General features: G+C 37.4%; 1 protein-coding gene across 1 annotated transcript in view; it reads left to right on the top strand.

Moving 5' to 3' along the window:
* The first annotated feature begins 36 nt into the window (after positions 1 to 36).
* The window catches only part of LOC140144601 (serrate RNA effector molecule homolog), a 49,139-nt gene continuing 22,150 nt past the window's right edge, over positions 37 to 27,025 (top strand). The window contains exons 1-17 of the mRNA XM_072166418.1: positions 37 to 143; positions 8,787 to 8,935; positions 9,179 to 9,319; positions 9,825 to 9,935; positions 12,070 to 12,258; positions 15,073 to 15,242; positions 17,171 to 17,393; positions 17,991 to 18,267; positions 19,555 to 19,614; positions 20,206 to 20,232; positions 20,675 to 20,825; positions 21,242 to 21,450; positions 22,705 to 22,845; positions 23,196 to 23,429; positions 24,119 to 24,313; positions 25,347 to 25,500; positions 26,164 to 26,271. Of these exons, the coding sequence (XP_072022519.1) occupies positions 8,811 to 8,935; positions 9,179 to 9,319; positions 9,825 to 9,935; positions 12,070 to 12,258; positions 15,073 to 15,242; positions 17,171 to 17,393; positions 17,991 to 18,267; positions 19,555 to 19,614; positions 20,206 to 20,232; positions 20,675 to 20,825; positions 21,242 to 21,450; positions 22,705 to 22,845; positions 23,196 to 23,429; positions 24,119 to 24,313; positions 25,347 to 25,500; positions 26,164 to 26,271 (2,515 nt within the window). The 5' untranslated portion in view covers positions 37 to 143; positions 8,787 to 8,810. The remainder of the gene's footprint in view (positions 144 to 8,786; positions 8,936 to 9,178; positions 9,320 to 9,824; positions 9,936 to 12,069; positions 12,259 to 15,072; positions 15,243 to 17,170; positions 17,394 to 17,990; positions 18,268 to 19,554; positions 19,615 to 20,205; positions 20,233 to 20,674; positions 20,826 to 21,241; positions 21,451 to 22,704; positions 22,846 to 23,195; positions 23,430 to 24,118; positions 24,314 to 25,346; positions 25,501 to 26,163; positions 26,272 to 27,025) is intronic.

The following is a 27,025-nucleotide window of genomic DNA, read 5'->3' on the forward strand; positions in this document are numbered from 1 at the left end:
ACATTTTCCTACAAGTCTGTATGGTACAATAATTAATACATCACACAGGTATCTATCCTTTGTAAAAATGGTATAAACCATCGGTGGCTGTTGATCGAGAAATTAAGCGGAGGAGTGCACATACAAACACTGAAAAAATTGAAGTAAGATTCCGAATTTTAATGTAGTTATGCAGACAAATGATATTCTAATTGGATTGGATGCATGTGGAGTGAAAATTTATAGATTTGATCGTCGACATTCACGTGAAATTATGGTACTTTTAGTAATTTGAATTATTTTGATTGTGATTGCTAAGCTTTTGGCCTCGGCTTTGTTGTGGCTTGCACTTTAGCTTTGTCAGTTCACAGAACACAATCTATGCGTATAACATCCCAATGTCTGGCAATGTATGGACCAAAGATTTTGTGCACATAATTTTAGGCCTATATCAAAATGTATATTTTGGACAATTGTTCAGCTATCGTTCATTTCGTCGTAGGTATGCCAGGCAAACACATTTGCTAGTCGGCCAAATTCGCCGACAATGAATGTCAATGCATTTTTACATAGAAATTTAAAACAACTGGCCGAAGAAAGAAACCTACATAAATATGTTTTCTATACTTCACTTGACCCAAATATATGATTTTTTATGGTGATAAGTCACTTTGCACATGGAATTTTAGAGGATTTTGATAGCAGTTCCATTAAAAAAAAGCTGCTATCATCATGAGACTAAGATCTAGAAACACCCCCGAAATGCCGTTTTGGGGAATTTTGCTAGCTGATTCTTTTTGACATTGTTTGATGAAACAGGCCTCTAAATAAGAAGAAAAATCCAAGGGTCCTCCGGACCCTTGCCTTTGAAATTGCAAGGGTCCTCACCAATTTTGAAGGGTCCGAAATTTTCAAGGGTTGTCTTTGAAATTTCAAGAGAGTGAATTAGCTACGGGGATCACAGTATGTAGATTGCAGACAATTGAAAACCCGGGTTGAAAACTTGATATGAAACTAAAATATAAGTGTAACTCAGGAAGCTTGACGTATTATGTAAACCAAATTTTCCAGTGCAACAACAAAACTAGGATTTTCTGCTCTTTTCTTGGCCAATTTTTACGGGTCACGCTGACCCGTAACGTAGGAAATTTGCGGGTCCGCGCCCACTTCACGGGTATTTGACGCAAGGACGCGCCTTATTTCGAGCGCTGGATGAAAGTCAATCTTTGACAAGATGTAACTTTGCTATGGAAAGTGCTATGAAAAAAAGGTTTTCATTTTTGGCTTTGTTTACTCAAGGGCTTTAATTTGATATAAAATGATGCAGTTTGATGGCAAATTTGAATTCACCTAGCATGGATACCTATAATGACGTTTGAAAGTATACGTCGAACAACTGAATACATGCACAACGTCAACGTGTGGACCAATATATTTTTGTAAACATTTAAGGCTATAACAAAATGTATATTTTGTACAATTGTACAACTATCGTTTCTACCCTATGACCTATAAGTTACCTGTTATCAAAGTGTCCGCAAAAAACTGGTCATCGCAAGTATCTTTAATGCTGAAAAGCCTGAAAACTAAGGATATTCACGCAGGGACAGGCCGAAAACCTTACCTCGATCGTAAAATCCAGCCCATGCATGTCATAAATAATTCATTATTACATTGTGTAAATGTCAGTGATTGTGTCCATGTATTGTTATGGCCGTGTGTTATGAGTTGGGGGTCTCATAGGCTGGAGCCTGGACATTTGCGCAGAATTTTTTGCATAAATGTTGAATTGTTTAATTACTGTAGATACCTACATAGGTAAATTATATACCAAATTAAAGCTCTTAGTGAGTGCTTCACATTGGTACCTTAACTTTTAATATAGCATGTATACTTCAAAAGTTATAGCAGCTGAACGAAAAAAATGTCAGGGTGGAGTCGGCCCATGATATGCTGGCCCATGATATGCACTTTTGTGTTAATGTTTGCTCCAGCTTATTTACATGTTGTTTCTGATTTGCTTTTTTGCCCAAAATGAGTAAAATTGCCTAAATATGACAAGCCTGAATACTATTGAGTATTCAGAATGTGTAATCCTCCAAGTTTTAGGGTTTTAATTAAATTAATTAGCCAGGCTGGATTCGGCTAACGATATGGCTGCTCGGGAAATGCCGGCTCAGGATATGCTCTTTTCGGGTGAAGTTTGCGAAAACTTATCAGGATTGTATTTCTGATTTGATATACTCTGTCAGATTTAAATATTTAACTTACAAACATAACCTTCTTAATTTACATACATTGTCTTGGTAAAAATCCTTTTTTTTGGGGGGGGGTCAGGTATTTTACATGTTCAGTGACGCATCATGGTAAGTTTTCTGAAGGGGCAAAGACAAACAAATTCCTGGTGGACACTGTGTTACTGTGATTTTTCAGTGTGATTATTGTGCAAAACAATGGCAATTGTACACTATATTTAAGCCCAAAATTAAGGTGAAAATGTGTGTTTACCGGGCCAATTTTCAATTTCACATATATTGGGGGGTTGAGTTAGGGCGTTTGAAAATTTCTTTTCTGGGGGTGGTTGAGTTAGCTAGCCAGCTCATTTCAGGTGGGGGATGCATGGCTCAACCCCCTAACCCACTTGGTCTTCACAATTTCAAAAGACTACATGTATTACATCTACATTAAGACACTTCAATATACATATTAAGTTGATCATGTGTATTTAAATTAGCACTGTCTTCATCTCAGTTTTTGCAAAATTTTCTTTGTACCGGTACCTGTATCTTTCTAACATAAAGTAATTTTGTACAAGACTTTCCCAGGAGACAGTCATTCCAAAAGGAGTAAACATAGATCTGAATTCTGCAAATCAGCAAAACTTATTTTAAATTTTAAATCCTGTTGAAATCCTGCTGATATCGTATACAAGTGTAACTTACTACATGTAACTACAAACTTCATATTTTGGACAACAAATTTCAAAATACTGTGAATAACTTGTTGTAATGTTGAATTTATGTTGAATTTATATGTACCTATCATTCTTGTATTTTTAATTACTTAATTTTTCTAGACAGAACATGATTTGTTAATTTCATCAAATTCAGCGCCTTTTTGAATGGCGATTTTAACCCTTATGCATAATTTGAGCACCATAACAGGTAGCAAAGTAAAACTATATATTTTCTGAAAGCTTTTGATGTGGGGAATGTGAAAATGGAGTCTGTTTTGATGTAGGGTAAGGCATTTTTTAAATAGGACCACTTGATCTTTGGTAATTTTCCCTTTATAACTTAAAATATATATTTCTTAGCACTACCCCTACATCATAAATATCTGCATTTTTGGATTCCTCATGCAATTTCCTTTCAGAATATGTATACTTTGCCTATAGTAGCATGTACAAGTATTGAAATAATTAATTCTAAACAAAAAATGGCGCGATTACCCAAAAATATGCAATGTCCGGCAAAAATCCCCCAACTCAAAACACATGGCCTTATTGCACCTGCGAGTGCAGTTGTCACGCTGAATTTATACTCGATCGCTGGATCACCACGTGAATTCGCCTCTCGAAAACCTCTACGAGGTTGTTAAGCATCGAGCACGCTGACTGGCTTAGCAATTATCAAAGTAGTTTTGGGGTCACATTAATTAAGGCCTTCGCGTTCATTGATTGGCTTTATACGATTGCAATTAATAGTTTTTGCAACCAACAGGGGCCTGTGATTAGCTTTTCAGGAAAAATCCTGAAACTAATAAAAAATCATGAAAAATAGCGTAAAACTGGGCTAAAACACACAAAATTGGGCTGAAAAATCCTGAAATCAGGAAAAATCCTGATAAATCACACCCCTGAACCAATCACAAAACGGGTTATATGGCGCCCGGCCGTCGGAAATTTTACACACGTCCATGATGACGTCATGCCCCAGCGCCACGAGGTGGAGGCTTCGCTTTTCTGCGAAAGCGCTCGAGTGGTATAAAGTCAGTTTCACACCTGTGATTTAATGAAGCGCATCATAAAATCTCTGAGCACATCCACAGCGCATTTGACAGATAAAAATGAGATTTGCAATTCTGAGCAACGGGATTCCATGAAATTGAAGATTATGTAAGTTATTCTACAGGATCGGTAATAATTAACAGCTGGTCTGCTGTATTTGAAGTGCATATTGAAGTTTGTAAGTTTGTGACTTTGTATGTTATGTGCAATAGATATTACAGGAAGCTTAAATTGGCACGCTTTCCTGCAATTTGTCTGTCGCTTGCGAAAGTTATTTGGAGTTCAGGGTACGTCACACCGAGTGTGACATGACCTCGCTGGGCATAGTTTGAAAGGTTCTTGTTATCAAAGTGTCCGCAAAAAAGTGGTCATCGAGGTAATCGACATACATTGTACATGTATCGCTAGCATCTTTGATGAAGAAAAATGAGAATATTCATGCCGGGACAGACCGAAAACCTTACCTCGATCGTAAAATCCACCCGATGCATGTCATACACAAGCCATTTAATTCATAGTGTCAGTGTATGTCTGGTTCCATATATAGTAATTATAGTAGGTATGCCAGGTGAATTTAAATTTGCTGTCTGGTATTACGAATGATTCCGCGTGAATTCAGACGTCAGAGCAGGTCAAAGTACTATTTTAGCCTACGTCCCGTATCCTGCTATCACTCAAACAAGGAAATCTCTTCACGAATTCACTCAACTTGCGATCCTACATCATCAGTTGAATTGAAACAAAAGGATTACTTGTTTGGCTATACCTCAAAATCAATATTTCTGAGTTCCGACTGATTTTGCTTGATCACATCACATATCGTGATCAAATTAAAGACCAGGAAACTCGAACGCTGTCCACATGCGGCCTCATTTCCATGCTATTTTCGACAAAACTAGTAAAGGTCGTGCACCATGAATTGGGGGCTAAATGTGTTACATGCTCAAAATCAGAAAAATAAATTAGGGGTTCATTCATATATTTTCATGACTAAACGATTGTTTATGCCCGAGGCATACATACGTAACATTCTGCGTGCTGTTATTTTCCTCCACAACTAAAAAATATCGTCATTTTAGACTAAAACTACCAATTTCTTATCCTTTTTAAAAGTTTTTCCATTGCTAATTGTAAGAAAATGTTTACTTGCTCAGTCCACCGTGTTTGGGCGCACGCGACATCGCGGACATCATTCGCGCTTATGTAAATAGCTCGCGAGCATACATGTACGTACGCGCGTATATCCTACTCGCGAGCGTTCATCGGTTCTGACGCAGCTTGTTTACGACCAGAAAGCTCTTATTTACTACCATAAAAAGCCTATCGACCAATCACATATGCTGTTATATAACGCGTATGTATTAACATGCTTTCACACTCAAATGATTTTAATTCATCTTAGGTTTGTCAGAAACCTACAAATTTTATATCATTGTAAAGCTGAAAGTGTAAGGAAAACAATTTTGCAACCTATAAGTTGATATACAGGGTGCTACAAATATCATATAGGGTGGAGAAGTTATATTTTGGTCCAAAAAGTATAAATTTTTGTTCCGCTCTTATTTACTACCATAAAAACCTGTTCTGCTAAAACCTTTTTAGATGTGCTAATTAACATTGTAATCTTTCATAAGAAGCAAACTTGTAATGATGAGTTATGTTGCCTAACTGGGATATAGGGTGTTCAAAAGTTGGACAAAATTTTTATGATTTTTATGACATAATCAGTCAAAACTTTTTTCCTTCATGCCCTACACAAAAACCAATGGCAAATCTGAATTCCTCATCAAATTTCCTTCAAAATATGTTAACATTTACCGAATTAGGGCAACTACTTTGAGAAATATGACGTTCAGAACATTTCGGAGCATAAATGCATACTTAGTACAAACGTATAGGAAAAACCTAGAACCCCATGACATAGATTGCAGCACACTTGCAACAAAATCAACCTAGCTTGGAGTAAAACTGGTCACATTGTAAACTAGACATCAATACCAAAACAATGGTACCTAATCCATCTCAATACCTTGTTGGGTTACAAAGTTACAGCAAAAAATAAATTCGGGAGGCACAAAAAATCAATATTCCCTATACTTTAACACATGCCTCAATCGTAGGCACCTCAACCGTAGGCACCTCAGGCTCCACCCCTGACTCTGCGCTATATGAATTGCAATATCTCAAAAAGTAAAAACAGTGTGAAATTTTTACTTTCCACAATATTAGCTAGATAAATTAGCAACAAAATGAGACCAAAACTAGTTTAGTACCCCTCTTCATTCTTGATATCTGGGGCGAAACGTCCTAAAAAAACTGAAAAAACGTAACACCCCCACCTTTTCCTATACCCCAATTCATGGCGCATGCCCTAATAATAATTTGAAATAATATTGAAGGAATTGCATGTAGTTTATGGCAGAGAAGAACTGCAAGGTGTTTACATTTTGAGAGCGTGCAGCAGGGACTGCCATTTGAAATTAGCAGGACTAGGCTCAATTTGTATCTTCTGGAGTTTTTTGAGAGGAGCTATAGAAGAGCGATTGGAAAAGCTCTTCTGGAGTAAACAAGGGGAGTGATTTTCAGTTGTCCGTGATTTTCCTAACAAATAGCCTACGTTACAAAATCTGACATTTCTTTCGATCTTCTCCTGCAATCTTCACAATTTTGTTTTCACAACATTAAATTAACATATATATCTTTTTTTAGTGGATGCAAAAAAACCAACAACAAAAACACTTGAAATTTTTTATAGTTTGCTGTTTGATTTTGTTTTTAAAAATTGCTTAAAATTAATATAATTATGGAATCATCAGAATCATATATTATTTTAAAAAGAAAAGTTGACTTAAAACTTTAAAAAAAATGTATAATTAATATTTTCATCTTGCGATAAATAATACAATTATAAAATCAACCGCACACCAGAAGAGTACATCGGTAAAAAGACATGAGTTCCATGACTTCCACATATACCGTATCGATATCTGCAAAAGAACTGGTAAATTTGTATTCTGTCATTTTTGTGAATGCGACTGCTGAAGGAAATTTCCACTCCACGTGTCTGCTTCGCCTCATCCCAACATTAGGTATGCGATAAATTTGTGTGGCGACTTCATTTGTTTACATCAAGAGTGGAATCATCAGCTGGGTTTTCCCCTTGAGTCGCAATATGCACTTGTATAAAACTACAAGTTTTCCTGGCTGTAATTGCTTGCCTAATTAAAATAGCATTAGCAATATAAAATGAAAAATTGATCACCATAGCCACCATAATTTGTTGCCTGTGCAAAGATTATGTACGGTAATATTGAAATAGAGAAATTGTGTGTAAATTGTTGGTTGCTCACCGGACAACAATCCTGCACCATTCAAGGCGCTAGAAAATCGCGCTTACATAAAGCAATTAAGGTGGTACTACACCCCTACATACAAAAGTATGTATATTATAGGGGCAAGGAATCCAGTTACTACACTGGAATTTCAGTGACTCAAGACAAGCAGTACCGGTACATTATTTATGATAGGATAGAGGTAGTCAGGTACCGCTAGAATGTACCCCATTTCTTAAATAATGAACCACTTGTCTTGAATCACTGAAATTTAAGTGAAGTAATTGGATTTGTTGCCCCTGTAATATACGTAACTTTTGTTACCAGTGTGTAGTTATTTTTTTGAGAAAAATGCAAAATTAGTCACAAAATTTTTAAGGGGGTGTAGTACCACCCTAAAGGGTCGATCGATCTCGCGCTTCTCAAACGGCAGTCCCTGGTCCAGCATGCAGTGCACAGCTTACTCGAGATTCAAGAACTCTAGCTTCAAATTTGCACACAATAGTTACGCATTTGATGCTAGAGTGCGTTGCTATTGTTTTTCGGTCGGACAGTGGCGCAATTTTTTGCAACAAAGTTTTGTTAATGTTGAAATTTGAATGAAAGTTATCCACCCCGAATCCCCACTCAACACTGAATTATTGAACAGAATGTCTTTGGCGGCAAAAAAAAAAAAATACACAAGTTCCCGGGTTCAGTTTTATTCAACATATTTTGTGTCTTAGAATGAAAGTTCATCTGTGTTGGTAGTAAACATAATTTAGTGGTTTAAACCTTTGATCACAACAATATCATTTGCATACCTGGAATTTTCAGTCGACACTTTGACTTCCATCAGCAGACTGGCAACCCAAATTAGAGGTCAGCGACCTTTCGGACACTTGACCCAAAAATAGGGTCATAGTATAGACTCTAGATAGCTTGTATCAACCCCCGTCTCTGTTCAGCGATAGCTGGTTCACTCTGATATAGGCTGAGAGACTTGAAGTGTCGACTGAAAATTCCAGGTACGCAAATTTTTGTGTTGTCATCAAAGGTTTAAACCACTAAATTATATTATAAGAATATAAATATCACAGATATACTTTCATAGGTCCTGTGGTTATTGAGTAAATGTTGTAAAGAGGGCTGAAACAACACTTTTGTAAAACGTATGTATAACTCATTAACAACATTAAATCAAGCTAGTTTTCAAAGTATCTGATTTGTAGCATGAACTTTTGCAAAACATCAAAGTGTTATTTTTCAATAATATATTGATTTTTTGGCTGCTTCCACCAACAGTACCTCGCGTACCCTTTAGTAATGTGAATCTATCCATAGCTATTTATTTTTTATATACATTTGTTATGGAGCTAGCAGATGCACTGTGATGCATGATGGGATACTCCCTTCAGCTGCTGTGGTGTTCTCCTGCCATGTCTGGTTTGTGGTTGCATTCACATGATTTAAATGTTTTATTGCAGTGACTAATTCTTACTGGTGACAGAATGGACAGTGATGAAGAGTACGACAGGCGTAGGGGACGGGACAAGTTTCGTCGTGAGCGTAGTGACTACAATGACAGGAGGGAAAGAGATGACAGAAGAAGAGGTGGTGAAGACTGGGGAGACAGGTAAGGTGTATGATGACGACAAAATACAAACTTGCGACGACATACATGTATTATTAACCACTCAAATTACAGATTTTGTTGATTAATTTATGTGTTTTTTGAGTATAGGTTCAAGAATTCATTTTGCAAGTCTACCAAAATAGGAATTCCAGTTTTAGATTTATACCCAAATTCAACTAGATGACTGAGAATGTTCACTGATTTGATATTAAGAGTTGTTCCAACATGTTTGAATGTTTGCAGGAGGAGAGACAGAGGAGAGGTGCGTCGTGACTGGAATCGTAGAGACTACAATGACTATGACAGAGGCGGTAGAAGGGACAGATATAGCCCACCAAGGGGTCGAGATATGAGTCCTCCAAATAAGCGAATGAGAAGGGATTGGTAAGAGAAATGTATACCGGGTAATAGAGATTAATTAATGATAGATGATAGGCATGTCCAATATTTTATGCCAGCTACGATAAACTATTGGATCTGCCTGTCGTCTATCACATGGTAGAGGATACTAAAAATAAAAATTCATATCGTTTATTCTTATTTAGTTAAATATTATTTAACAAAAATTAAGTTACCGCCATGAAAACGCCTCTTTTTCTGAAATAAAGAAACTTGTTTACCATTTTAGTTGGACGTACTGCGATCTCGTTATGCGTATTATGCTCTAGAATGCACTATATACTCACATCTTAGCTCAGCTGTCTACCGTGTGATAGACAGCATGCAGAAACCAATGAAATTCAGTACTAACAAGCTAAACCACAGCTTTGCTATGCCAATGTCACTCAAAAATATTTTGAGGTTAGCAGTCTGGCCCTCTTCAACCCATGGTTACGCCCCTGGACCTGTCATTGACATGCATCCACTATTATTGTAACATTTTTTTCAGGGGTGATGGAGGAGGATACCAAGGCGGTTTTAATGACATGGGATATGGTGGAGGACCAGGAGGAGGATTTGGTGGAGGACAACAAGGAGGATGGGGACAAGGCAGGGGAAGGTAGGAAGGAGATTTATAAGAATATCTTGCATGGAGGCAAAAGGATATTTGTTTGCTAGTGTTGTTTTCCTCATCTTTTTCCAGGCATGAGAATTTTCAGTTTTATAACTGAATTCATTTTTTAAGTCAACATTTCCGCAAACTTTATTTAGTTTCAGCCTGTTTTTGGTGCTTTTTGCCCAATTTCACACGCATTTTCAGTTTTTCTCAAAATTGCCTTTTGCTCCATTTTTTCAATTTTCAAAATGTCTGACATTTGGTCTCGGATCGTGTCACATTTACCAGGATTGTTGACAAAAAATGTCTCAAGTTGGTTTTCAGTAAATTTATGTTTGGCCATTTACTGCACTCCCACGGCCTGAAAAAATGTTTTTTTCCCGGCAAGCTAGTTACACTTTCCCGCGAAAAAAATGGCCGTCAATGCCCATAAAACTCTTGAAAAAAGGTTTGTGTCAAAAGCGTGATGTCAATTAAGTGAAATTATTGCTTAGCTACCCACCCACTCTTACGGTAACTTTGGTAAAGGTAAGACCCACCGATCCCACCCACCCATCAATCATAAATGCGCATGTTAATATGAAAACTACATGTATGATGTATGTCATGCCAACATATTGGATGGATGGATGGATTGAACAAGAACAACAACAAACGCCAAACAACAATACAAAATACAAGTTTGAGATTGAGAATATTAAAACTTACGAGAACTAAGTTTATTATAATTGTAAAATGAGTTAAAAGAAAGAAAGAACAATAGACGACCGTCGGAACTCTGCATTCATTTGGGCGCAGTGCCGATGATGCCGCATGATTTGTTTATCAACAATTCAATATGTGATCATGCATTCACTGCAGTTTGACTGCATTGCAGTAATTGCGCATGCATCGTGCATGTACAGATGTCGTACAGTACTTTCTGTGTCCGCTACTGTCAGTAGCACACGTTGTTGTACATGTACTTGCTTGTTTTCACGTAGGTGAGTGATGGGACGGATTCGACAGAAATATTTGGACAACTTTTCCTCGATTTTTTTTTCTCTTTTTAATTAAAAAAAAAAAAAAATTTTTCCCCATAGCTCTTGTTTCCCGCGAGCTGTACGAATTTCCCTGCAATGAGCTTCCCATATTGCCCACTTTTTCCCGCTGTGTGCACTCCACACGTCAAGTTACATCAAAGTTTAATAACACATGTATGTTTTGAAAGATATGCTAAAATAAATCAAGCGAATAAAACCATCCAAAACATTGCCTGTATGTATAGTAAGCCTCAAGGTACTTTTGTGATAACATTAACAAGGGCTATTTTGAACAGATTGTACTGAAAATAGCCCTCGTGTGTGCTTATTGCCATAGGCCGATATTTGTCACAGGAACTATTTCATGAATTGTTTTGATCTTGCCTAGTAAAAACCTGTTCTAGTTCTACAGCCCTGACTGACCCATATTTTGCATTTTGGAGACTTTTTGAGCCAGATGAAATTGAAAAGGGCTAGTTTTTGGTAGAAGTGGATTCATTTTGACCAAAATACTTTGAGACAAAAATTCAGAAAATTTTTCATATTTGCAACGAAAACAAACATTTTTTTAAGGGTCATTTACTAGTATATATCGTTATGAATACGGCAGACGGCCGAATCCAGATTCGGCTTTTGGTAAATTCATTTTACACATGCATTACATTTGAATTCGAGAACAAGGGATCAATGCTATATCTATAGAGGGCAGCATATCGATTTTTTACGGTTGCCGTCGGTGACCGTACTGTGATGCACCGTCAACTAACCTTGTATGCCGCCCTCTTTTGATTACTTATTTATGCTGTTATCATCTGGTCTCCGTTAAAAAAATGATATGCTGCCCTCTATCATGTACAGCATTGATCCCTTGTTCTCTAATTCAAATGTAATGCATTCGTAAAATAAATTTACCAAAAGACGAATCCGGATTCGGCCGTCTGCCGTATTCATAACGATATATAGCATCTTTCAGGATAAAAGAAATCCAGACCGACCGTACTTGGCAAGTCAGGTTATTTTCCATCGCCTAGCCCTCATTTATTTTGAGCCCTGCTGTGTAGCATTTATTACCATCCAATTAGTACGCGTACTCCATTTGTTTGTTCTTTCTTCAGAAATCGTGGGCGCGGTGGTGGTCCTGATATAGATCCCACAGGCCCCATGATGAGCTTCAAGGCGTTCTTGGCTGCTCAAGATGACAATATAGACGACCAGGAAGCTGTGCGCAAATACAACGAATACAAGATGGAGTATAAGAAAGCACAACTTAGTGAATTCTTTTTGGCACATAAAGATGAAGAATGGTAAGCATATTGGTCTTGAATGTGACTTAGATTTCTTGCTAATTGAATTGAATAATGAATGTGATTATCCAAAATTTGATAATGAAGCAGTTGGTGACAGAGGATACACTTTGGTTTTTGAGGTATTTAACATCCTTTTCAAAGTCAAACTTAATTACTAGAGGCACAAAACAAGCCAATATTTTTTTAAAGCAGCGGAACATTTTATAATTCATAGCATAATTTTGTGAGTAGGCCTTATCAGGGTTGTAGCTAGCCCAAGTTGAGTGCCTGCTAATTTTACTATCCAATTTATGAATAAGAGTGCAGGCTCGGGTACTTGTGGGATTTTTTACTTCAAAACATTTGATTTTGGCCATTGCAATCTAAGTGTGTTCTGGGACCATTTGTCAGAATTTGCACAGATAGATATAATTTTTGCACAGGTAGATATTTGCTAAACATAGGAAAGTTTATTTTAGTACACTCAGCTTCGTTCCGATGTGCTGCATCGAGTGCCCAGCTGTCAACAAAGCTCCACGTATGTGATATCACAGACCCCGTAAGTGAAATCACTGAGACGTCCATGAATTATGAGTGCCCCCGAACTGAATATGTGCTTCAAACATAGTGGTATGTCATGCTGTAGTCCACTTAAATACCACTTAGTAGAAGAACATTTAGTTAGAAAAAAAATTGTTTTTGTGAGAAAAGGAAGCAAACATTCACATTTAAATCAAACTAAAACAAAGCATTATCCATAAGATCATCATTGATTTGCCAACAATTAAAAACAGTAAGAAGTGACTGACCCATATGGTTAGCAAGATTATGTCTGTTTCTCACCCGTGGTTTCAAATTTATTTTATCGTCAAGAATTGATAAAGCAGTTAATAAACTTAAATTGTTGTTTTTGAAGGATTTGCATTTACTTATTTGATATTTAATGTTGTATTCTGTGTGTAATTGTTGTGTACAGGCCAACCTCTCTTATCCTGGACCTCTTTATACACATCTCTCTGTTATCTGGATATGTTATCTTCATTTAATGCAGAATTGCACATAATTCATTATGCGGATATTTCACTTCCGTCCAATGGTCCCACCGGATACAAGCAGTGTCCGAAATAAGGAAAATATGGAGGTTGTCCCGAGGACAACTGAAGCATAAATTCTGCTTGTCCTCAAAACATTTTGGTTGTCCCCAAAATGTGTCATATTTTTGGAGGTAAAATATAGTGGTTGTCCAGGGGATAAGTTCATAGCTCAATTTGGTTGTCCCCAGTGATTTTTGGACAAGAGGACAAGAGGATAAGTGCTTATTTCGAACACTGGATACAAGAGGTTGGACTGTATTTGTGAAAGTGTATACATAGGGATTGAAAAGTTAATTTTATGATCCTGAAAACTGTGTCAGTAAATATGATGATGCAGGATTTCTGCCGTAAGCAAGAATTGTATCAATTTAATTTTTCAATCCCCACACTATGCACTTCAATAACATGTAACAAAATTCCCCTCCACAGCACAGATGTTGTTACCTGTCCCGCAATGGAACAGTTCATGGATCTACGGCGAATCACAAGCTTAGTTGTTAGGGCCACACTGCGCCAAAAGCAGTGTTAGTTTTAGGCCATTCATGACTCAAAACAAGGAGTCAAATGATAGGATTAGTCGCTAGGAAAATATATGTACTTCCCCTTCTCGCGAGAATATTTTACATACCGAAGCAGCTTCCGCTGAGAGATAAGATTATTTTTTAAAACGACAGCTAAGATAGTTTCATCGTGTGAATCCAGCAAGATCAGATGGGTTACAAATTCGCCAGGAGGGAAGTTACTCCACTCATAAGTATATTATGATGGAGATAGCAAACTAACTTAATCCTTTTGCAGGAGGTAGGAGGTCGGTATGACTTTGGAGTGAGAGAGAAAGAGAGAGTGGGTAAAGTTGGGCTTATTTCACTTTCTTACAGCTTATTTGTTAAGAGTTATTTCCCCTTTTACCTTCTGTATGTTCATTTTTGTGTTCCTCACATGGGAAGCAGTGGCATTGGTTTCTTTCATTGTGTCATTTCAAATTAAGACCATGTGGCTTTTGGTGGTAACAGGAATCTTGGTCACACTATATTAAGAACCAGTTGGAAATTATATTACCAGTTTTTTCACATCAGACTTTATTTTTGGAAATATTTTTTACCATATGCAAGATCAAAAGTTTCTCATATTCAGTGAATGAATGTGTTCTGGAATATGAAATTTGAATGACAGGAAAAAATATAAACACACATTTTGAAATGAAAGAGGTATCAAGAGATGAAGTATTATATTAATTACGATCAAATAAATTAAAAATTAGCCTTAATTTATTTGCATACATTTGAGGGTGATAAAAGATCAAAATGAAACAAGAGTGCCAGCTTTCATGCAATGACGCTCACCCTGTATAATTGCTCACATCAATATCCGTACATCAGCCTAGTTTGCAATTTTGTAAAGTTGCATTTTATGAACAAACTTTCCACGAGTGATCTTGTTTCATTGTTAACGAACACTATCATCATGGCATTCACTCTTCTGTCATATGTTTTGCACACGTTGGCAATCTTGTTTCATGCTCTCAAGTTATACGCTTTGTTGACATTTTAAAAGACATGCCTGAGGAATGCCATATATCATCAGACATGCATGCATTTTTTGGTGAATATTTTCCTCTTTTGTGTGGTGATGTGGGCTGTGGTTAGCATTCTTACTTTTCAGCACAGACTTAACCACTTCCTTGTGTGTAATGCTTTCTTTATTTGCTTGCATCCTTTTTCCTTGATGATACCACTAGGTTTCGTTTCAAGTATTATCCAGATGAGGCTGAGAAACGCCACCAAGAAACTCTGGCTGCAGTGCACCACCGGTTAGTTGTGTTTCTAGATGTGTTTCAGAGAGGTCTTGTGGATGAGGCCAAAGCTGATGCAGATACTTCACAACAGATCATTAAACTTCTTGATGCTGGTAAGCTTTGAAGCCCTAATAGGTCTAGATTTGCACAGTGCTTTGGTTTTCAATTTGAAGCTTGGTCATGACCTTAAAGCCTTAATGTAAGATCTTTTTAAATTTTTAGATTTTTCTTTTTTTCTTCCAAAATGATAAAATAGTTAATATTCAATCATTGTGAAAGTTCCCAATACATTTGTACGCGAAAAACATTGGAAATTTGCAAAGAAACAACATCTTGAACATATCACGCGAAATATCTCACACTTTTTGGATTAGGACGACGAGTTGCGGCCTCAGAGTTAGTCTCCTATGCAGCCAGTTTGGTTATGCTCCCTGCACATGTTGGAGGGAGCGCAACCAAACTGGTTTCATAAGTGACTAAGATTTGCGATCGTTCCGACATATTATCATAATCTGAAAATTATGATAATATGTCGGACCAACAGAAAATCATCCCGTTTTACTACAAAAAGGGCGAATTTGACAATTTGCTCATAGATGTAAGTTGGAACATGTGTAAGTATTACAAATATGCCAAAAAATCGGTTTTGAAAAAAAAAGAGGTATATTCTGAAAAAAGATGATACAATAAGTAAGGCTTTAATTTAACTCACTGCCCAGATTGCTGCATTCCTACAAATTCAGCTTTGTGTAGTTGGCAGTTACTAGGGCTAATTACACTGCTAGTTGCCAAACTGTACATACCGTATTTCGTCAAATAAACGCCCCTGGGGGCGTTACATTTTCCCAAGGGGGGGCATTTATTCAAGGTCAATTTTAGAATGATAAAAAACGCTAAAATGACGAAATATAAACTAGAAACACTGACTTCTGGCTCACATCCGGGTTTCCAATCCAGATTTTCGCCAATTATTGACACTATTATTGACCATGTGGGGAACTTGGTAAGCTTACTACATAAGATGGCATGGAAATATCGGCATTTTTGAAACATCTTGGTTGAAAAAAGTGGTGGGGGGCGTTTATTTGAGGGGGGGCGACTATTTGACGAAATACGTTATGTATGCGTCTTATTTGCAGGGTGTTTATATTTTGACAAAGTGGTCCTTGCATGTATAATAGTGTTTTTTCTATCTTTAAATAGTTTTGGTTTAACATAAATTATTAATGTGCAAACAGGTCAATAATGATCCAAGGATTGGTTGCAATCATGCCACACTGCATGTGATAGCAGTAAGGGTCCTATAATTTGGTTCACCTCAAGTTTGGTAGTGACGTCAATGCTCTTTCGCGGTTGCGTCGCAAGCGTGCTCACAAACCGCCCCTGTGCGTGTGCGTGTACACTCAGGGCGTTTAACTTTACGCGCGCGATTCGATACTGCGGCGAGCGAAATACGCACCTACTTCACTACCGAACATGAGATGAACCAAATTATAGGCATGGAGACAGTATGGTCAGGTTCAATCTTGTTGTGAACTAATTTAACCCCTAAGACTGAAGCAGTGTGTGTTTCTATTCTTAGAGCTATTATTAATCTCTGCCTTTTCAATACATTTTACATAAGAAAAGAACACTTTAACCCACACAGTGTGTTACCAATAGAAATCTAAAGGCTAGCAAAATCAGCAAGTGCAGGTGTAAACTCCGGAATAAAAATCACAATGCACTAACACAGGAATCGAACCTGCCACCTTGCAGACCACTAAATCATCAACAACTTGCTCATTATGATAAACAGGGCTGACCCCCTGCACTGGTACACTGTTGCCAAGGTACTTGACTGGTGTACACAAAGTATCCACATAGTACCAATCCTGCACAAGACCCACCAGCAGCAGTACTGCACTGGTACTACACAGTACCAGCCAAGTACCTTTGGCGGTGGTGAACATGTGCAGGCGGCCCCAATATGAATCTTGTAGTGTACATGTGTTGGCCCAAATTTTAAACATGGTGCATGTTGTGTTTTATACATACATAGCTGTGATCAAGATGGAAGGTGGTACAGAGCTTGACATGACTATCCTAGATCAGCCTCCTTCACCAAAGTCAACACCAAGCCGACAGCGTAGTACCTCAGAGAGGTCAAGAAGAGCATCAGAGATGTCAGAGAAAGGACCTAAAGGTTGTGAAGACAAGAAAGCTGCTACTGATGGAGAGGATGGAGAATTAAAGGAAGAAGATGAACAGGATGAGAAGAAAGAGTAAGAGACCACTAATTGTTGTAGCCCTGGCCGGGATAGTAAGGCAACAAAAAGATCCCAAACGTTCCTACTGAAAACCTTTTCTGAAAGACCTTCTTTTTGTGCTATTTTCATCAAAAATCTTGAATTATTTCATGGAATAAAAGCATCCTACATGAAGAAGCTCAAAAAAGTTGTATTCTGTGTTTCAAAATTCCTGTTCCCCAAAAGTTCATGTTTGCCAATATACCATTATAACAGGACTGTAGCATCACATTGCTTCAATTTACAATAGACGTCAATGTATTTGAACTGTGCATTTGAGAGAGAAATTTGGAATTGGAATTGTCAGGTCGCGCCTCCGGTCCTAAGAGAGTTGTAGATCTGAGTGAGAATGTATGCTGGTCCTTTTTTTTGGGGGGGGGGGACTTTTACCATCCAAACGACCAATCTATTGTTTCAATGGGAAGGGGCGTTTATTTAATTCAATTTTTCAAAAAGACTTGAGGGGCGTTTATCAGAGGATTAGAGTTTTGTGGATGCATTAAACAGTCCTTTGATCTGTTCTTACATATATCATATAATAGGTTCAATTAATGCAAATCCAATTATTTTCAGGAAAACGGATGAGGAGAAAAAGGATGAAGAACCTGAAAAGGAGAAGAAGGAAGAAGATGAAGAAAAGAAGGAAGAACCTACCGACCAGAATGGAGACAAAGAAGATGGAGAGGAGAAAGAGGAAGATGAGAAAGAGAAAGATGAGAGTAAGGAAAAAGAAGAGAAATCAAAGGAGGAGAAAGATGAGGAAGAAAAGAAAGAAGACACACCTGCAGAACCAAAGGAAACTCCTCAGGAGCCTGATGCTGAGAAACAGAAAGGACCAACATTGGAAGAGGTATGTATCACAGTGTCAGATATATTAAAATGGTATGATGCACGTAACTTACTTAGCTGAAGGTAACGGGTTCTTCCTGATAACGGAGATTATCTTCACTATAGGATTATCGCGAACCAAGCACTGAGAAGTTGCCAGATATGATATAAGTGCAGTAATTACCCCTTGTTCTACACCTTATCTATGTGGCATAAATGTGGATAATAATATTAGCCTAACATGTACAGTATCTCAAGTTCATGCTTAGGTAGCTTCCCAAAAAGGTTTAACCATCTTGGCCAGGATCAGTTCCCATACTTTCGTACGGGTAGACCAGGATAGTTAGTAGTAAGTTCCTTGTCCAGGAGTATTTCAAGCAAGATAAATTGTCGACAAGAATAGAAATAACACTGCAGAGGCTTTTTGAACTCTTGTAGAGAGTTTAGCACCCTACGTATACCGATTGAGCTTAAAGCTGAATTTATACTCAATCACTTCTGCTGAAAAGCGAATTGCATGCTTGCTCTGTATTTACTTCTTTTTTATAGCGTCAAGCCGATAAATTGATACTCGCCTCTTTTCTAAAGACTATGTCAATTTTGCAAGTTGAAGAAAATTCAACTCCCCAGTGATTTGGCTTGTCACATGAATGCATCAACCAATCATATCATATCAAATGTATCTGTTATTTTGCTAATTAATTTATTTTTCTTGCTCATTTTAAATTCAAAACAATAATTATTGACGGCAATGGATGTTCTAAAAATATATTTTTTGTGGCATTTTGAATATTATTTTAATTGTCGTCTGCAATTGTGATTGCTGTGATGAGTATTAATGAAAAAGCTTTCAGTTGCTCTGTGAAATGACATAAATACAAATGATGTTCTAATACAGGCTTCCTCAAATAGATTTGTTGAAGCGCCACATGAAATTTAAAAAAAACTGCAAAGCGCCACTCAATGGCTGCGAATTCGCAGGGGGAGTCAGAGGGGGGGTTTCCCCCCTGTGAAGCTATCGATTTTTTTTAATTTGAGGTGCAAATGACGCCATTTGGTGCAACATTTTGTACTATTTTAGCCTGTCTTTACAAGGATAACATGGGAATCGCATTGTTTATTTATTTATTTTTAAATCTAAGCGGCGCCGCGCGCCACTCTGGAAGCCACTGCGCGCCACATGTGGCGCGCGCGCCGCTATTTGCGGAGCCCTGTTCTAATATCTCCTTGAGGTAACATTCATAACAAGAACTGAATTCAGCCAGTCTATAACCACTGATATTTAAACTCATTTTGTTCCTTTTGACAGAAAAAGCAACAGCATTCTGTGTCTGAGGTGTTGAAGAAGCTGATGATGGGAGGGCACAAGGTAAGCCAGCATGTGATGATGATTGGTAAAGGTTAGAAAGAACAGAATGTGTGACCATCCATTATAAATGGGCTGTAATGTTAGCAGAGCTCATTTTGAGATCTGGTCTATTGAACCTTCTAAAAACAATAGAAAACAAGGTTTTCCCAACCCATTTATTGATTTCTACTCAAACGAGTAATAGCAGCATGTAATATATCACTGTAAAGCTTATTTTGAAGAGAATTTGGGTTGATCTTCATGAAAGCTAATCCTAACCCTAGCCTAATTCTTAAAATCATAACCCTAATCCTAACCTTAACCCTAACCCTAATTTCATGTAAAATTACATGAAGGAATAACCAGAATTTACTTGCCCAATATCTCACAAAATGAAATGCTGACATTACATCCCATTTGTGGTGGACGGTCAGAGACTAGCTTAGTGATGTAGGCGGGGTTTTTTAGAGGGAGGGTGGCAAGATCCATCAAAATTAGCTACAAATCTGACAAATATCGGCAGCTAATATCCCACGCCTCCACTAGATGAAAACTTGACTAAATTAAATATATTCATGATTTAATGCCAGTTTTGTTTGTGTGTGTTTGCAGGCGGACAAGGACAAAGAGCGCAGCCCGGTAAGATAATATTACTTGATTTAATTGTATACTTCAATTAGTCTTTTGTTATCTTTGTTTGCTGTTTAATATCCTTTTCTGTGTTGACTTCTTTTTTGTGTATTGTAACATGAGAACTAAGTTTGAGGTATTTAACCTTTGATGAAAGTTGTGCATCAGTTTGCACCAATTTGATCACATGTTGTGTTCCAAAATTCTGTCTTATTCAAAATTATCTGCAGAATTCAAAATTAATTTCTTACTTACAAAAGTGTTGGCCATAGGTAGAGAAGTGTCAATCAAAGGTCTTTTGGATTTTTGAAGAATAAGTTGGTGGACTATATATATAATAGCAAAGAAACAGTATAGGCTTTAAAATGTGAATTGAATAGCTGTTAATGATTTGCTGATCGCAAAGAGTATCAACCAGATCTTGCTCCTTTGTCTTCAATTTGCATGACAGAGGCATGACAGGAAAAGAAAACGCAAGCGAGACTACAGCTCAGATGAGAGCCACAGTGGTAGTAGCAGTGACAGCTTTACAAGCAGTAGTAGTGGCAGCAGTAGCGACTCATCAGATTCTGAAGATGAGAGGCATGATCGCGACAAAAAAAGTGAGTTTTAAACATCATCTTTGGGAAATTATGAAGTGTTGAGATACTATTGTGACAGGGCTTGTTGAGATTTTAATTCTGTTTAGGTATTTCTGAAGTACCTTAACTCATTTGTATGCCGCCACATCCAATGCATTTTAAAATGGCCTTCAACTAGGAAATTTGGAAATCAAGTGCATTAAAGGAATAATCCACGATTTTCTGTACATAATGTTTTATCTAAAGTAACTGCAGCACCAAACAATCATATATAGGCAGATTTGACCATAATATTTTATGTCTATATCATGAATTTGACAACCTCACTTGCAAGATAGAGAAATGCAGAAAAAAATGGCGGCATCACCAGAAGAAAGATAACAATTATGACTAGGGATGGGAGATGATAGACAAACTATATATTTGTCCTCTTCTAGGCAAGAAACACAGAAAGGATTCCAAAGCATCAGAAGGCAAACCAACCGACAAGGAAAGTGGAGAAATCAAAGATGGGAAAGAAGAAGGAGAAGAGAAGGAAGAAGGAGAGAAAGAACCAGAGGAACCCAAAGCCAGGGCACTACACAAGACATACTCCCTCTTTGTGCGCAATGTTGCACCGGTTATTACAAAGGCAGAAATTATGGCAGTAAGTTCACATGTTCTGAAATTCATGTTGCAACCAAGTGGAAGAAGGGCCCAACTCCAATTTTTTTACAAAAATAAGGTAGACCCAGCATTTTATTGCCAGCAGATTGTTCTTTCATGTGTGTGAAATATGAGCCAAAATCCACTCTCTAAATAGTCTTCCACGTACACTTATCATGGTTTTCATGGAAGAAAGGCCCAACTCCATGGACTTGGACCCTTCTTCCACAACTATTGAGTTAAAGAGGAATTTTGTTCATGCATGAAGCACATATAATTTTGAGCACGTTCAGATGGTATACACTAGACATCGCACGAGGACTACGTTTTAAAGGAATTGAGATTTTCGTTATCTTTCCCCCATTGTCATGACTTGTTTACAAACAAAAAAGAGAGATTTTAATTTCAACTTGTAGCTTGTAATGTTTTAACTGTTGAGTTTAGATTTGCAAATTATAAAATGAAGACCTAGGAGCCCACTTTGCATTTAATATTGCTTATCTCAAACACAAGTTTGTACAAATTGTCTATGAGAAGAAAAGAACTCGCCCAAATACAGAAATACAGAAACACACATATCTATGCCTAAATGGACCAGGTGCATAAATGGACCAGGTGCATGCATGCACCAGTGTATGTAACATGTCCAGATATTTAATATTTTGATTGAGATTTGTAAAAATGACTACATTTATATGGTATAAGCTTGAAGAGTAAAATAATTTTACTATATTTACCAGATATGCAATATACCTGAGCATATAATTCATGTCATCATACGTACACCAGAGCTGCCAAAGAAGACTTCCTGCCGAAGACTTCCTCATTTGCCGACAATCTTCTGTCTTCTGCAAAACATATTAAATCTTCTGCATTTGCAACCATTTGGCTAAATCTTCTGCATTTACAGCCATCTGGCTATAAAATCAAAACAAAATCAATTATACGCCCACTGTCCTGTCCTTTTGGGAAAAAAAGTTGAGTAGCCTTGGATAGGCATTTTTAAGGGTCTGAAAAAGCTAACATCCAGGAGCTTTCAGGGCTGCTGCCCTTTGCGCGAGAGCGCCATATCCTAAGCTTTCGCAGAAATCTTCTGCTTTTACATATTCCAATGTTGGTACACTTCAAAATACAAAACATGGTAGATCTAAAATATAAATAATAATATCAGTTTGTCAGCATCTTTAGTGGCACTGTAAACACAGCCTGTTGGTGCATTATCAGGTAACCTTCACAATGTCCTTTTATCCCCCAGTTGTGCAAGCGTTATCCAGGCTTCATGAGAGTAGCTTTAGCTGAGCCACAGGCAGAGAGGAACTTTCAGCGCCATGGCTGGATCACCTTTGATAGAAGCGTCAACATCAAGGAAATCTGCTGGAATCTTAGCAGTATTCGGGTAGGTCAAATAGCCAGCCTTGAGTCAATTTAACATACAGTTGGGATGTGTTGTAAGTACTTTAAGTCATCGTAAGTCTAAACCCATCGTACATCTACTATATAAATCCTGTGGAAAAGTTACAATGACTTAAAGGACTTTTGATTCGTCTGGGACTTACAATGCATCACAAATGTTAGTGAAATTGACCCCAGGAGGCTTAAACTTGTAGAAGATATGCTTAAAAATGTTATTTAAAGCAATAATCTTCTGGTAAGTCTAACAAGAGTTTTTATTTCATACTTACGTAACTTTTCAAAAGTGAACTGCATTGGACATTATGAAACATTAACAATGTTATCTTTTTACAGTTACGGGATTGTGAGCTTAGTCCTGTAGTGAATAGAGAGCTGTCCAACCGTGTGAGGTCAGTATCTGGAATTACAGCACACAAGACAGTGATAAGATCTGACCTTAAGTTGGCTGCTAGGCTGGTACAACAACTAGATGATAAGAATAAGCTATGGAGAGATGACTTTGTTAGCAAGGAGAAAGAGAAGAAAGACAAAGAATTGAAGGAGAAAGAAGGAGAAGAACAACAAAAAGTAAGCTGAATATGATTGTTGATATAAAACCCTCTAAATAACAATCTTGAAAAGATTATTTACCAAACCAATCTTGAGTATTATAGTCTTACACTTTTGAACTGAAATTTTGATGTGGGGTTGTGATCAGATGTGTAACTGAAATGACACTCACAAGCACAAAATGATGGCTGATTTTGATATGTTCTGTCAATCTTAGCTTTGAAATGTGTATGATTATGTTAACAGAGTACTCACAATTGCATCAAGATTATCATAAACACATTACTTTCATCCATTTCATTTCTTTTCTTTTTTTTAAGGGGAAACCCTGTCACATATTTGCCTTGTTGGAATTTCTTAAGATTGTGTTTCCAAATAAGAATTTTCTTCTTAAAAGATCAGATTTGGTGTAAAAACATCAAAAAACAACATACGGTTTCCCTTTTTTTCCTGACAGCGGCATTAAGAGGACAGAAGGTGAATTATTACCTACTTTGTTTTAAACAATATGAGTACTTTATTAAAGATAAACATTAGTATACTAATCCTGATCATTCAAGTCGGACTTTCTGTAAGACTATTTTCTACATTTGTTCTGTTCTTGTCTTTGTATTTTTGCTTGTATGTGAATTCCACTATAATTCAGGGCTTCAAGTAGCCTGATATTTCCTATATTGTTCAAATTAACTTTATTTCTTTTCTTACAGGAGGAGCCTTCAGAAGATCTTGTAGCCAAATTTAAGCGTAACCCTGTGTTGGATAACATCACTGAATACCTTGTAGAGGAGGCTAGTGCTGAGGAAGAAGTACTGCTGGGAGCCTCTGCTGATCCTGCTGACCTGGATTCCAGTAAAGACAGCACTGCAGAGGTGACATTTGAGAAAGATGATGAATTGAACAAAGTAAGCAAAGATTTCACGGTATCAGGCTAAAAACAAAACCTGTTTTATAGGCCTACAATGTAATTAGGTTAATAAGAAAGCCTAAATAGGTGCGAATTGTGATATTTCTCTACTGTATCGCTTCATTCGTGTTTTTAAAATAGTTAAGGCACCAGAAACAACCGTTGATGCTGCTTCGATACTTGTAATAAATGAACTAACATTAACAACTAATTAATTAGAATTAATGCTACATTTATATTGGTCAATGAAGTGATTTCATAAATAAAAAGGATCGACCAAGCATTGATGGTCGATCGAAAGATGGAACTAATTTGTTTCTATTGCCTAAGAGACATGAAGAAACCGTTCAAAAACTTTTCAGGATGTCAACATTTTGAAAGATTAACAACTTTTTTGTTTGAATTTCCAAAATTAGAGTGGTATTCTTTTATTCAGTACAAAGACATATTTTCACAATTAGGGTCAGTTTGGGCCAAGAAAATCAAACAATTTTTTGGCTTTATCAGTACTCCATTTATATATCATCCTTATAGACATTGATCTGGGACAAATACCTGTGAACTCGGGTCCCTTCACCCGTCCCTAAGGTAACCCTTCCCTGAGGTACCTGGGTCTAAATTTATGGTATGAGTTACCTGAGGGTCATTTGATTTTATGTACAAGCCTTGTTCTAGAAAAAAGTTCAGTGGCACCAATGAGGTGGTCCCCAGCCACAAAACCCAATTACAAGAAGCCAGAGTTCAATTCCTGACATCAACAAACGATAATTCGAAGAGCAAACCATGTCAAATAATATATTTGCTTTCAAAAAATATTTTGTAGGTATTTTTCACTATTGTTGCTACTTACAAGCAGTTGTTTGGAGACAATTTATAAAATATTCTGAGTGACAATTTTCCACTGCACTTTGACCTGGTGGGTGGTGATACAGGTACTGGGTACCCGCCGTAAATTACACACAATTAAATGATAAGTGGCACCCCTACATACTGTTGAAATCTTACCCTACTATTTTATTTATATCTTGCAGGTTCTAGATCGTTTATTATTCTACCTTCGCATCGTGCATTCCGTGGATTACTACACAGGTAGTCAGTACCACATAGAGGATGAAATGCCCAATAGATGTGGCATCATGCATGTCAGGGGCTCCAATCCACCCAATAGAATCACAGAAAAAGATTGTAAGTTGACTAGCAACTTTTGTTCTTTTGATAAAAAAGTTACCATTTCAGAGTTTGTGTTGAGCAGCTTGCGACCCCATCACAGCATCATCATTCAGCATTGTGTTAACAATCCTCCGGTCACCTTGTGGGTGGTCAAGTAGCTTCAGAACGTTGTATCCAGCATCCTTTTTGAGTGTATGTTTTTGTGTCTTGATCACTATGGCTTCCCTGATCTTCCTGAACTTACTAAAAATGATCTTCCCTGTTGATAACTTCCACATTGTCCAAACTGATGTTATGTGTCCTTGGGATGGAGTGAGAAGGATCGGATGGTATTGACCACCAGTTTATGATAGTCTTGTGCCAGGAAGACCAGTATGAAGCAGAATGACTCGGGGAGAGCTTGTACATGTAAGTGCTCTGACCTTGGTGCTCAAGATGGTGGTCAGAGGTTTTTCTATATATGGCAATTTTTCGCCTGGAACAGTTCCCAGCGTAATTAAATGTCCCCAGATTGAATGTGATCAATTTATGTTGCGGGTGAAATCCAACATGTATACCCCCACCTCGGCACGCATGTACACACAAATATGCTTGTACACAAATAAATGCATCCATAGATAGATGTTTAATACTAACACTTTGAGTAATGTATTTTGTAATTATCTTTGACTATTGCAGTGGACAACTGGGAGAAGCATTTTGAAGGCAAATTGGCATCACTCCTGAATACAGCCAGTGACCTGCCAGATGATGAAGTCTTCCAATTGGGCAAGAAAGATCAAGAAGCATATCCTTTGTTAATTCAGTAGGATGCTTATATTGGCACTATTTATCATGACTTGTCAACTCTTTACCCCCAATCAGATGTGGCCCTTACAATTACAATATATCAATGTTATGTTCCATAAAACAGCCCAAGTAAATCTTTATGAAAGTGTACATGGTCTATCATGATGCCCTCTGCATGCATACATGAATTGGACAGACTTGGTTGTACTGATTTGTTGTCACCGGAGACTCAAATTGAGCAATTTGTTACTTGAATGTTCACCAAAATGTTGCTTCCTGCGTAGTCATCACGCTGTACAAGGGTTAAAATGTGATGATAAACATTGCATAAAAATGAAACAAGGTTTACGAGTTACTCACATTTATTAGACAAAATGTTAATAATGGATGACTAATAGAAAACTGGACTGCATGGAATTTAGAACCATAATGATGAACATCAGGGGTCGATTTAGCCGCTGGCCCTAGCCAGTAGTTTTCTCGTAGGGCCAGGAGATTTCCCGTCTGGGATTTTGGCATAGTTCTGAATTTATGAAATGTTGCAATATTAACAACAAATCTGGGCCAATGGATTTGCCCTTGGGCCAGCTGGAAACCTTCTCAGCTGGGCCGAAGGGCCAAGAGATTATTGCTCCTTATGTCTACCCCTGACATGATAGTCATTATCCTGATTTTACTCTCCTAGAATGATTTTGAATGTTAAAACATACCGAATATGAATAATATCAGTTAGAAAATGTAGAAAAGAGGC

Source organism: Amphiura filiformis, unplaced genomic scaffold (assembly GCF_039555335.1).
Source record: "Amphiura filiformis unplaced genomic scaffold, Afil_fr2py scaffold_65, whole genome shotgun sequence".
Lineage (NCBI taxonomy): Eukaryota > Metazoa > Echinodermata > Ophiuroidea > Amphilepidida > Amphiuridae > Amphiura > Amphiura filiformis.